The 14026-nt window shown below is 49.1% G+C and overlaps 1 protein-coding gene across 2 annotated transcripts in view; it reads right to left on the bottom strand.

Annotated features, from left to right (window-relative positions):
• Nucleotides 1–14026, bottom strand: part of PIEZO1 (piezo type mechanosensitive ion channel component 1 (Er blood group)) — a 901942-nt gene that overhangs the window by 282412 nt on the left and 605504 nt on the right. For both annotated transcript variants that reach the window (XM_086945809.1, XM_086945810.1), the window contains exon 11: nucleotides 7359–7459. In XM_086945809.1, coding sequence (XP_086801935.1) covers nucleotides 7359–7459 — 101 coding nt within the window. The remainder of the gene's footprint in view (nucleotides 1–7358; nucleotides 7460–14026) is intronic.

The following is a 14026-nucleotide window of genomic DNA, read 5'->3' as shown; positions in this document are numbered from 1 at the left end:
ACCCTCCCAACACCCAACTCAATAACTTTGTTGCAATGATAACCATGTCCCGGCCAATGTGCATTATTTTAGGAGTGAGTGACCTCAGACCGTTTCAAGTTGTTGCACCAATCTTTGAGGAGTTCCTTTCAATCCTCCGTTCTCCCAATCCCCTCTAGATTTGTGCAACAGGATTTATCGAAAGATTCTTCTGTCCTTCAATGGTAGAAATCAGGCTTGGGGCAATAACGCAGCAACAACATGCAACTGGGCCAAGTAATCTTTTAAGGTAGAGCAAAAATCTAAAACTATGCTTGGGACAGAGATGAGTACAAGTTAAATCAAGGGAGAAATGATAGATGAATGAAGAGCATCATCTGTCGAGGGACAGAGGCATTTACTTGTATGGAGAAGCCCTGAAACCATCCAACACCAGCATTGAGGTCGTTGCACAAACATTCTATCGACAGGTCATAAAGTTTGACACCATGTATATAATAACCGAGGGGCACCCTTTCTTATGCTCAGGGAACTATATTACATGCCATGCAGATCATGCACATCTTCCTCTCTGATCCATGTACGTGCAGGAGTGCAGCCATGAATTGTGTAGCAGATGCAGGGTCACAGGGCACATGGGTGGAAAGGTCCAGTGCGCCGGCTGTCTTTCGCACCCTAAAGAGGATTAGTGGGGCATGTTTCTTGCTTGCATTAGGAATCTTGGTGCCCTTCCTGTGACAGTGTCGTCCCCATACAAAACAGATTGGAGGTCGCGAATTCGGGCGTTTTGCCACCAAACCTGTGTATGGTTCTGCCTAAACGAATATATCCAACCTCTGACCAGGTAAACTTTAAAAAACAGTCTGTAAGAAACATATAAATCTCCATCATCCAACACACATGCAGCCATCTTCTGTTATGATGTTCTCTTTAGAGCGTTGCTACCAAGAGACCATGTAAATGGTAACAGATGCTTTACGCAGACAGAACAGAGGATGCTTGGGGGCACACAAGAGAAATGTATGCATATAAAAATTGCGACCTTTAAGCACACATATATTTGAAATCGAGACAACAACTTGGAGGAAATTCCAGTCGGCGGGTATCAAAGGGTTTCTAATAGCTCTAGTTGTGGCTTACATATTTTTTTTTTTTTAAAACATCTTTTTATTGAACAAAAGAAAGGGACATTACACAACTCAAAACTGACCAGAGCGCATGGAGTGACTGCAAATATACACATAGAGAACATAGAGCTCCATATAAGACAAATAAAGCAAAATGTAAAAAATGGGCTTAGGCGTCTTCCGATTCCACACTGGCAGGATCCACATGAGGTGGTGTACAGATGTCCCCACGATAAGCGTTCCAAACTCCCCAGATCTTACCCCACTTGCGGGGTCGCCCCCTCGACACATACACAGACCTCTCCCGGAACATACACCAGTCGAGGTCCTCCATCAACTTCCCAACCCGAGGCGCCCGAACAGCACCCCAGAGTTGAGCAATATTACGTTTGGCTATCGCACAAGCAAGAGTGACCCAGAGTTTGCCATGACTCGAGAGGTCGGAGAGCTCCCAAACATTCAGCAAACATCGACGCGCCTCCAACTCAATCCGCACACCCCATACTTCACTCATCTTCAAATGTATCCTCGTCCAAAAATCACGGACCTTCTCACACTCCCACAGAATATGAAGGAACGTTCCAGGCATTCCACACCCTCTTCGACAATCTGCAGACACGGCCAACCCCATCCTCAACAATCCAGGACCCGTGGTGTAGGAACGGTGCAGAATCGTGAGTTGGACCAAACGAAGTCTCATTGGGACCCCCACTACTCTAGGGGATGACACCGCCTCCCTCCAATCTTCTTCATCCAGAACTAATGCATCCGCCACCCACTGTTTCCTAAGCTGCACCAGGGGATCCTCAGTATGATTAATGAGTTTTCTGTAGGTCAACGATATTGCTTTGGTAGGCAAATAACCATCCAACAGTCTGTCCTCCAGCGGGGAGGCTACTGGAGGTGTCTCGCCACTGGGGATTACAGCACGTAAAGCATGACTATCCTGAAGGTATCTAAACCGTTCAGTATCATGCAGCTGGTACTTGGCCTGCAACTCCTCAAATGTCACCACCCTAGCCTTACCCCACACATCTCGCACCTGTGTAATTCCAATCAAATCCCAACAGTCAAACCCTTTCGTTTTCCACAGATTACCCAACATCTCCGAGCTCCACAAAGGCGTAGCCAGTGTTATTCGCCCCGCCCATTTAAGGGCCCTGTTAGCCTCGTGCCATACCCTCGTCGCTGTCTATGGAGGACCCACCAAAGGGAAGCGACTAGTCTTCGCATACAACACTCTAGTATACTCTCCCCTGGGCACTTGGCCACGGTCCATCGCAAAGCCCGGGTCTACCGGCGAGCCATAAATTGCATGATTAATAGGAGCCAACTGGGATGCCCAATAGTATTTCCTGATATTAGGCAGACCAATACCTCCGTCATACCAGGGCAACATCAATTTTGACAATGCAATACGCGGCCTCCCCTCCCACAGAAGGCCGCGCTGCAAAGATTCGATCTTGTTAAAATACGACGGAGGCACCGGGTCGAAGGAATTCTGCAGAGCAAACAAAAAGCGCGGGAGGGACAACATTTTAAAGAGGACCGCGTGGCCTAACAAGGAGAGTGGTAATGCTTTCCACCTTGCAACATCACCACGCAGTCTGGCCAATAGGGGTAATAAATTCTAACTAAAGCGTACCTTAGGGTCCTTCGATATCTGGATCCCAAAATAACGAAAACTGACCAATTCCAGCTTCACAGGGCAATTCACTGGCACTCTGGGTGGTTCACCACTTAACACCAAGAGGACCGACTTTGCCCAATTAATAGCGAAGCCCGAGTGCCTCCCGAAATTAGCAAGGATATCCATAAAAACCAACAGGGTACTGTGAGGGGAGGCCAACTACAACAGGATGTCATCAGCATACAGCGAAATCCTATCCTCCCATTCCGACGTCCAACGCAGTCCTCTAATGGAACGGTCCCATCGTACCCAGGCCGCGGGCGGCTCCAGGGCAAGGGCGAACAAGAGTGGTGAGAGAGGGCAACCCTGACGAGTGCCCCTCCCAAGTGAGAAGTCGCGGGACCTATGATTGTTTACGACCACATGAGAGGGGGGCTGAGTAGAGAAGACGAACCCAACCAATAAATTCAGGGCCAAACCCCAACTTCTCCAGGACCGCAAAGAGGTACGGCCACTCCACTCGATCAAAAGCCATAGTGGCATCCAGGGACAACAACACCGCCGGTTCATGGATGCGGGACGCACCCGCCACCACTCCGTGGAGCCGACGGAGATTAAGGGCAGTGTTCCGACGCGGCATAAAACGACTGGTCCGGATGCACCAGCGTTGTGATAACCTTCACTAGACGGGCGGCAAGCAGTTTGGCTAGCACTTTAGGCTCTACATTTAAAAGGGAAATCGGACAATATGACAAACACTCCAGATGCGGCTTACCGTCCTTATAAATGACCACAATGTTCGCAAGGCGTTGATCATAAGGCAACTTGCCACGGTCTCTACTTTCAAGATATATATCTTTCAGGTGCGGGGCCAAGCGGTTGGCATGAAGCTTAAACAATTCAATGGGGAGACCGTTCGGGCCAGAAGCCCTGCCGGAGTGAACCCCCCTAATGGCCATCGCCACCTCATCGTTCATGAGGGCAGAGTCCAGAAATTCCCTGTGCTCGACAGACAGAACGAGCATCGGAATGTCCCGAATCATATCAGCATTTTCTCCCTTCATAAAGTCGCCTGCCGAGTATAGACCTCCTCAAAATATCGGGCAAATTCATCCACAATCAACTGAGGATCCGACGAAGCTGCCGCACCCGCAATACGCAGTTCCGGCACCAACCGAGACCCCCAATCTCCTTTTCCAACCATGCTATCAACTTCCCGGCCTTGTCGCCATGTTCATATATTCTACTCTGCGTAGTAGCATGTTGTGTCTTTGCTCTGTCACGTGTCAGGGTCCTGTACTCTTCCCGGAGCAATCCGAGGCGGTGCCCCGCCCCAGGGTCGCTCCCCGAGGAGACAGCAGCTTCCAAGACCAATAGCTCCGCCTCCACCCTATCTATTTCCGCCCTGCTCTTCTTCTTCTGTCCAGATACTAGGGAGAGAACCTCCCCCCTTGCAACAGTTTTATACACTTCCCACAGGGAGCACTTCGACGTAACCGACCCTTCATTCTCCTGAAAATAACAATCCGTGACACGTACAAGTTCCTTCCTGACAGCAGGGTCCTTCAGATGCAAAGCATTAATCGGTGCAACCCTACCCACATCACCCTGTCCCATGCGCAGTCGAAGCCAAATCGGCGAATGATCAGACACTCCCCGTGCCAAATGAGTCACCTCCTGAATAAAGGCCGCCTGAGACACTGGTAATAAAACATAGTCTATCGTAGAAAGTGAGTGGTGCGCCGCAGAGGCGTGTGTATAACCCACATCACTAGGGTGCCGAAGTCGCCATCCATCCACCAAACCCGACGCGGAGATAAAATCCGCCAGCCATCTACGGGCAGGCAAAAGCACACGGGAGGAGTGCCTGTCTAGTTCACCATCCAGTACTGCATTGAAGTCCCCGCCCAGCACCATTATCCTGATGGGCAGAGTCAGAAACACTCGGCCCAAATCACGGAAAGTATCCACCTGTAACGCTGGAAGGACATAGACAGGAACGTGACAGTCCTACCCTCCCAAAGCCCCGATATTTCAACATATCGGCCTCTGTTGTCAGACCACATCGACTGGATAGTGAGAGGAAAGGAGTTTTTCACCAAGATCCCCACTCCTCTAGAGCCAGAAGTAAAGCCAGCATGAGCCACTAATTTGTAGCCCCCCCTGTGTAGCGCCATACAACGTTTACCCATGAGATGAGTTTCCTGCAGCAACGCCACGTCGGGTGAATCAGCTGACTCACCATAGTGCGCTTGATCTTATCGCCCAAGCCATTCACGTTCCAACTGAGGACGGAAAACCCCAAACCCAACCTAGCGGAAGCCATTCATAACTCCGAAAAAGAACAGGATATCCATAGGCACCCATAGCGGACTCTGGTCACACAAAACAAACAAATCAACAAACAAAAGCCCCCCATTCCCAATCCCCCAACCCCCCTTCCTGCACCCCTGCATGTAGCATACGCACATCCCCAACTTGCAGTGTGCCTGTCACCCCCAACTAACTACAAGTATCTAAAAGTAGAAAGGAGGACTTTACAACAGGCCGCCCGCCCCCACCACCCCAAACCAACCACGGTCCCCCGCACGGTAAAATACAAAAAAGGCCCCAACAAAAATAGTCCAGGGGGAAGAAAGAACAACCCCAACCAGTCCCACTACGCCACCAATAATGTTAATTTGACACAGACACGACGACAGGTCACTGTTCTTCACTATCTGTCCGGGCCTGAGCCCCGAAGTCCGAACCCTCGATCCTATCCAGCCAGTCCGCGGCAACCACAGGATTATCGAAAAACCAAGTCTTCCCATCATGTTCAATCCGAAGAAGAGCCGGAAACATCATTGAGTACTTCATATCCCGGTCCTTCAGCCGCCATTTGATGGACATAAAGCTCTGCTACTGCTTCTGTACCATCTGGGTGAAGTCCGGGAAGAACAACAGCGAAGCGTTCTCATAGGCCAGCGGGCCCGAGGATTTTGCCGTTTGCAGGATAGCATCTCGGTCCCGAAAGTTCAGGACCCGGGCAATTACGGGACGAGGAGGCGCCCCCGTCTTCGGACGACCACCGGGAACTTTATGGGCTCTCTCCACTGTAAAAAAGTTACTGAGGCCCTTAGGCTTGAGATGTTCCTCGACAAAGAGATCCGGAGTCAACCCCTCCGACCTCTCCGGCAATCCCAGAATGCGGACGTTATTGCGGCGTGCCCGTCCTTCATATTCATCGAGCTTTCGATAAAATTGAGTCCGGGCCGCCTTAAGATCTCGCACCGCTTTCTGCAGCTCCGACACATCCTCGATGAGACTCGTCGTCTTAATTTCCAAGTTCTTAACTTTCTCCGTCGTTTTAGTAAGGTCAACCCTTATGAGGCCCACTTCAATCGACACCTAGTCCAGTTTAGTGTCCATCTTACCCAAGGAAGATTGGACCCCGGTGATCGCTGCCATCAAGTCTTTTATAGTAGGATCCTCCACTACTGAATCGCCATCCCTACCCCCCGTCGGGGTACGTTTCGCATCAGCTGGGGACCCCTTGGAGATGGCGTACTTGTCCATTTTGTTAGACTGGACCTGACGAGTATTCTTCGTCGATTTCGTCTGAGGCTTCTCAGAGTCTCCTCTCGACGCCATTGCCACCACCAGGCAGCTTCCTCAGAAATGCGACCTCAGACCAGGATAGGTGGACTCAGAACACCCCAGCCGCGGCTCTCCTGCGATAAATCAGGTTCCGACCGGTCACTTCTGGTCCCAGAGGCCGATGTTGTCGCACTCCGGTGCAGACAGCGCCACACTCGGGGTCAGTTTGTCCACGCCCGTAGGCCCCAATGTTTCAGACGACGATAATCTGTCGCCGAAGCACCCAAACAAACCAGAATTTCACCTAGTAACTCAGGTGCTGGTCCCCCACCCGATGGTAGGGACGGGGTTCAGGATAATGTGCCGGGTGGCTGGTCAGGATGTGGCGGCCGGCGGAGCCGAGGCTCAAGCGACCATGTTGGTCGCTGGCGCGGCTCCTCCCTGTACATTGTTTTTAAGTGGACTAACACTGCGAGTTAAAACACAAACTAAAACCAGCAAACAGCATCAGATAACAGTAAAGACAAGGAAGGACATTAGGAACCAGTTCCAGCCTGTGACTTGAATTTCCTGCACTGCAGATCAGCAGGTATCTTAACATCCAAAGGCCAGCAAATGGACCAAGTAGGAAGCCGTTGCAATTGATGAACTTGAACTTTCACAAGGGCAGAAATAAGAGGGCGAGAGGAGCAAAAAGGAAATGACAGATAGATGAAAGTGGCACTGAACATAACATAATGGCAGAACTACATAGAAACACTCAGAGACAGATGCATCCACAGATGGAGATATAAAAATGGAATCGAAAAACAGGATGGGCTATAATTGATAAAAACTGGCATATGAACAAAGAAGTTAGACTGCTAAAGTAAAACATTGAACAGAGAGCGAAAGAAACAAAAATAAAGATAGACAGATAGCTAGAGAGTGACAGATACCACAAAAGGTAAGCATCTACACATAACGATGGAGAGAGGCGAAGACTGACAGGAGAATAGTCTAGTTGCATGCAGCCAGTCCTGTAGTGTGGAGGAGTGTCTTACCATCATGGCGATGAGGGCACAAATATAGCTCTGGTTCATGATCACGTGACCCAACATGTGAAGTGGAGATTTCTCCTTCTGCTGCTCATTAATCTTGGTATCTGTGGTAAACAAAGATTAGATGTAATCAATGGGCAGCAACTAATATGGCATTTATCCAATGGGAAACATTCACTAGTACATGCAACCAACAACAGCCTTATGACTGGGCATATTTACCATTGGGCATAATGCAACAGGACCTGCACCTATGGGCAGCCGTCTAGGTGTCGCACAAGCATTGAATGGCGTCTAACGTGATATACGACCAATAGGTATTATCCAATAAATATGTAAACAATTGGCAGCATCTAACGAGACATGTGATTAATGGTAAACAATTAACACTATATGTGACCAATGGCTGGCATCTAAACAGCAGGCAACCAATGAGCTGTATCTAAAGGGACATGGAGCCACTGGGCAGCACTCAACCTCAAATGCAACAAATGAGCAGCATTTGATGGGACTTGTAACCAATGGGCAGCAGAAAACAGTGCACACAAACAACTAGTATATAATAGTGATTTTGAACTGGAAAATGGTAAGCAACAAGAAGGAATGTAGTGGTTAAATTGGTCTTCTACTCTGGCTCAAGAGAAGTTATGGAAACTGTGATCCTCTTTTTTAAATATTTATTTCTGATATCAGAAAATCTGTAAACCTTGTGAAAAGTTGGCCCTGGATGATCCTCCAACTAATTACATATGGATTTGGACACAAGTAAATATTTATGATAAAATAAGCTGAGAAGGATGGATTGGCTGCATTTAAAACTTTATGATGGAAATGAGGTAGAAACAAATTTGGGTTGGACAGTCCGGTGCTATGTTTGATTTATTTTAAACGAAATGTGTTTAATGAAGTCTAATCAATTGTGTTCTGGAAAATATGTTGTGTTTATAGGGTGGAGTTTATATGTTCTTTTTATGGGCAAAAAAGATTTGATTTCAATAGACATACTTAGGTGGGCTAGTGAACTCAAGGTATTTCCATACAAGATAATACCTATGTAATACTCGTAGAGCGAGACAAGTGACTGATTCTGCCACAGCTCTACCAGAGGCACTAACCCTGTTTCTCAAAGGCCAGCATTGGTTTTAAGGCATGAAAATGTAGGCAATTAATCATGTTTTCGCAGTATGTTTCATAATGTATTCATTAAAGTGCTCTCTCCTGCCTGAACTCATTTATAAAGTCTGTTGTCGGCTCTTAGCCTTTGTCAGAAAAAATAAGTGTACAAAAATAAAACTTTGGTGAAAATAGAGGTGCCCTTCTGTGGCAAACAAGGGGAGGCAATGGAGAAGGGAAATCTCTTTGTGTAGAGTAGACAGACATTCTTTCATGGTTGCTTGCAGGCAACGAGGTCACCTGGCCTCTCTCCTTGTAAGCCCTGTGTAGACTTGAACATTTTGGGATTATAAACAAAACTTGGTTCTTGCAAGGCCAAGCACCCCAGGGTGGCACTGTCAACCTTTGGTATCTATACAGCTGCCACCCTTGGCACTATGGGAATCTCCCGGCCTCTTCAAGCCCTCCCAGCCCTGGATGCTTCCCAGTGAGGTCAATGCCAGTCCAGTACTCTGTCAGAATGAGGATACAACACTACCTCCCCCACCATCCAGGAGGTTCTGGCAGCCCCCAGGAATCCTGTGATCACGAGGCCTGAACCCCTTCACAAGTAGTCCTTGTTCTTCCAAAGATCACGTAGGAGTTTGCTGTAGACTGCCTCTCAGGGTGTAGAGGGAGCATTCCTTGGACAGGAGGTTTGTGCAGTGTCCTTTGTTCTGAGTAACCAGGCGTAACTTTACGATGACGGACAGAAGCCTCAGACCAGCGATGGAGCTGTCACAAACCTTCATGCCTTCCTTGTGTGGTCTGATGCAACCATCTTCTTTCAGGTCCAAGATGTACACCTTCTGTGGCACCCTGATGAATGCCATGTCCATCTACAAGATCTCTATGTACTGCTTGATCCATTAGACCATCCTGATTACCTAGAAGCCGAAAGTCTTCTGGCCATGAGAAGGTTAGTCTGAAGCAAGAATGTCCATGGAGCGAGAGCTCCAAGCAGGTCCCCGAGGAGGAAACGGGCGACACGTGGCATGACACCACACCAATCCAGAGAGGAAGCGGGCAGGAGCCTGTTTCCCCAATCGGTGAGGAGAGGATTACAGGAGCCAAGCAATGAAAGGGAGGAGAGTGCTCCGACCCTTGACTCTGTGTGACGAAGGAGTTGAGGCATCACAGGAAGATACCCGGACCAAAAGGTGCAATTCAACCAGTGCCACTCACTAAAGAGACTGAGTTCACATGCCCCAGAGCCACCCTTGTGCCTGACTGCGCCTGCAGGGTGGACATGGCTCCAGGCAGTGGGAAGCCTAAGGAAAGTAAGGCAGGACCAGAAGGTGGATAGAACCACACAACACCATGACAGTGATACAGACACAAGGACCACATCACCCTCCACCGTCAAGGCACACTGTGCCACACTGCACCAACCCTGCCTGATGGTAGCAATGCCTCATGGTGCAAGTCCTGTGCCACCCAGCGAACGGAGACAGAAGCACAGCTCCTGACTGCCCTTGGAAGAAGGTCCTGAAGGAGGGAATGTGCAACCATGTGGCATGATGCCACAATGATCCAGGGGAGAAGAGTGTCAGGCAACAGGAAGACCCTTGAGACAGAGGGCCTGCCACAAATATGACCCCATGGAGTAGGAGCTCCAGAAAAGTCCCTGAAGACGGAACAAGCAAACATGGCTAGACACCACCCAGCACCAGAGAAGCAGAGGAGAATTGGCTTAGCGACTGGCCGGATCATCACCAAGCCAGGGCCCAATGCCCAGGGCTAGTGACTGGACTATAGATGCAGTCGACCACTGAGAGGCCCTGTTGGCTGGCCCAGAACAAGGTGCACACTGCTGCACCCAGGAGAAGAGACTTACAATGAGAAGTCTCAATTGCAAAAAAGAAGGTGCAGGCCAAAGAACCAAGGAAAAAGAGTAGAAGTAAGTGTGACCTGCCAGTTCACACTGGGAAACCTGATGATCGACCAAGTCCAGAAGGAAGGAAGATCAAGAGTGGCCAGGCCGGAAGGGCACACTTGAGAGGACTCTAGCCATGGATGGAAGGCGTCTATCCACACAAAGAAGCCACCGAGGTAAAATAAGGAACGTCTGGCGATAGCAAGGTGGGACAACCGGGAGTAGGATGCAAGCTCGCGCGAACCAAGTATCTGCCCCAAACCCAGCGGGAGAACAGGAAGTACACCGCAAGCACGTGCAAATAGAGTCTCTGTCACAAGCCCAGCAGGAGACCAGAGAGTGAGCAGCTATCATATGCAAACCCAGTCTCTGTCCCACACTTTCCAGGAAAACTATCCAGCTATTGTAACTGGCAGCTCAGCAACACAGAGTACAAACGCTGACTGAAACAGGTGCCTCCACAAAGAAAGAATGTAAGTACCTGGCAATCATCACTCAAAGTTGTTGACGACCCGGCAAAGAATGCCTGAGACCATAAAGGCTAGTTGGCGCCACCTGTCATACAGATTCACCACACAACTGGCAAACCCCATCATGCCAGTCCATCCTGTGCATCATCTTTAACAACCATGGAGCATCGAACAACCAGAGTGTAATCCAACACTATCATCAAAACTACAGGCAAGAAGCTCCAAATATCACCTGAGGATCAGTCAACAAGCAACTACCTGCTCACCCCTGATCCATCCTAATCCTGGTAGCGAGAGCATGTCTTGACTAGGACCCATGTACCCCAGTGGTTTTTCAGCAGCCCAGACTTGGCACACATGCAGTCCCACTGCAGACCATATGCATTCCTGTAGCAACCTTAACAAGATGCCTTGAAAAGCGTGAGAGATGGTCTTAACAATGACCCCCAATGCTGCATGCCAATAGCAAGTGGGGCCCAAGAGCAGAGACTTTAACAGATTGCAGCATGCCAAGACAGTTTTCAAGGAGTATAGCAACACCACCTATGTACCCTTTGCGATGGACTCAGACAGTGCTCTTGAGAAACCCTGTTTTTGAACTGTTGACACGAACCACTAATCACCTTAAGCACAGTGGGCCAACTCCACACAATGGACATGAATGACTCCAACCAACATGCATCCAGAAGGCACGCGATATCTGAGCCAGTTTTTGAGTCCTGAACCACTCAGGCTAAATTATGAATGCGAGTGGTGAAGTCCTGGTGAAGCCAGCTTTATCTATACTACTATTATAAAGAGAGAACTGTGTCCTTTGAGCCAGGTAAACTCGAAAAGTACACCACCAATCGCAACACCCAATACAGCGTTGGAAAGGGGAGGTCCAGTAGATGGACATAGGCTATATAAAAAAAATATATATACGTTATTTAAAAAATTTACAATAAAAAAAAGTAGTCCCTTCGAAGTAGCGCCGGCCGTGTGCGCTAACCACATACGTGCGGACATCATCATCGGATGGGAGAGCGAGGAGGAGCGGCGGACAGGACCGCGGGGAGGAGCGGCGGACAACAGCGCGGGGAGCAGCGGAGAACTTAGCCACACTGGAGCGGCCTGAGATACGTGAACCGCAGGGAGGAGCGGTGAATTAAGGAGGACTGGACTGCAGCGGTGGTGGACAACAGCGTGGGGAGGAGCGGAGAACTTAGCCACACTGGAGCGGCCTGAGGTACGTGAACCGCGGCGAGGAGCAGTGAAGTAAGGCGGACTGGAGCGGGATGACAGGTAAACTTTAGCGCTGCAGCGGGGCGTGTATACTGGCTTTGTTCGTTTGCAGCGTTGGATGCGTGGCCACAGTATTAGGGAGCAGGGTATGTGCGGATGATTGGGGGCACTGAAGGTGGCAGTGAACATGGGCTGAGGAGGTGGTTGGGGGCCTGGGTTTCGGCGACTGGGAGCAAGCCTGATTGCCCCCGGACAACGTGGGAATGGAAGTGAGCCTGGGGTTAAGCAGAGTTAAGAATAAGTACCAGCGCCCAAAACTCTGCTTAAAAGTACGGGACCAGTGCAATTAGATGTCGGCGGGTGGAATACCAGCAAGCCTGATTGCCCCCAGGCAACGTCGGGCGGGCTGCTAGTCAGTTCATATGCCTACTGCTTTCCTGCTGACTGACTCGAGAGACTGATGGACCGTGTGGTATCCAGTTTATTCTTGTTTTGTTTCCACAGCTAGAACGTGTTTTTCTTTTAGATTTTGGGAGGAATGTAGTGTCCTGCAAGACATGTCTTGCAGGTGCTGTGCTAACATCCACACCTCACCCATCCATCCATCCATCCATCCATCCATCCATCACATGCATCGCTAGTTCGAGAAACTGCTAATAAAAGGGGTCAGGTGCACGTACCCTGGACCAGTTGAGTAACCACACAGTTAGAGACAGTGTCATCATTTATCTCGGCATGAGGGTCTATGGCCCACAACTCTACAGGACCCAGGACCCTTGCTGTTATCGCCCCTTTCCCGTAACCTGCTCCTGAGTATGGGCCCTGCATCCTCTGTGCTCAGGCAGCCTTGGAGCAGTCATACCCCCAGGGAGGACAGGGGCACAGGAAGGTACAAGCAGAGCAAGAGGGTCAGTGGAGGAGCTCAGCATCCGTGAAGCCCCAGTCTTAGATAGAGCCTTGTATGCAACATCATGCCCAGGCCACCATTTTCACAACAAGAACATTGCTTTATGAGACAGTTGTTCCACAGTAAAATCTACACGTTCTCTCCAAATCACTCCCTCAAGACCAGCTGCAGCCCCGAGGTGGCTACTCCCAGGAGCCTCTGCTCCCACACCACGCACCTTAAATATTCAACTAGGGATATATTAAAAATCTTAGTCCAGGACACTCCGGTTTAGTCCCACAACAACACCTCACCTCAGATCCTCTTCAGATGTTTCACGGTCATCCCATGCTCTCGTGCTACATTGGTCAAACTGGTCTTTCCAAGCGTCACTGCCCGTGCTGTGGAGTGGACAGCACATCTATTTTTCCTCTCTTCTGACTTGCTGCACCATGAACCCTAGTTCTTGTTTAATTGTCTGTATACTACTGCCTGATCATCACTTTAGAAAACAGTGCAAACAGAAATAGATACATAAAATATTATCACTGTAAAGAAGGGCAATAGCTTCTCAGTAAGTGCCTCCGCTGACCACAGGTGGGCACTGCATTCCCGCCAGTAATTGATCCATTGCTACAGCTCTACCGAGCGCTGAAGCGGTGTGAAAAGTAAAAACGAGAAGGTATAAATTCTATTGTATTGTAATTGCATTTATATAGTGCTTACTACCCCTGACGAGGCGTTAAAGCGCTTTTTCGGCGAGTAGCACGCTACTCTGGGACCCATTGATGATTAGCGTTGAATTAGTATAGTGAAACATGCAAGTACATTTTAAGTGGTGGATAGGTTAGTCAGTTATTTGGATTCGGAAGGATAGCAGAAGGATAGAAAAGGAAATAAGGTTTATATTTATTTAGCTCTTTTTACCCCTGATGGGGTGTTGAAGCACACTACTCTGGAAACCCATTAAGGGCTAGTGGTGAAATAGTATGGTGAAATATGAAAGTAATTTGAGTGGTGGATATTAGTCAGTTATTTGGAGTGAGCAGGATAGCGGAGGGAT

Source organism: Lissotriton vulgaris, chromosome 12, assembly GCF_964263255.1.
Source record: "Lissotriton vulgaris chromosome 12, aLisVul1.2, whole genome shotgun sequence".
Classification (NCBI taxonomy): domain Eukaryota; kingdom Metazoa; phylum Chordata; class Amphibia; order Caudata; family Salamandridae; genus Lissotriton; species Lissotriton vulgaris.
The sequence above is the reverse complement of the archived record's forward strand: the minus strand, read 5'-3'. Positions and strand labels throughout refer to the sequence as shown.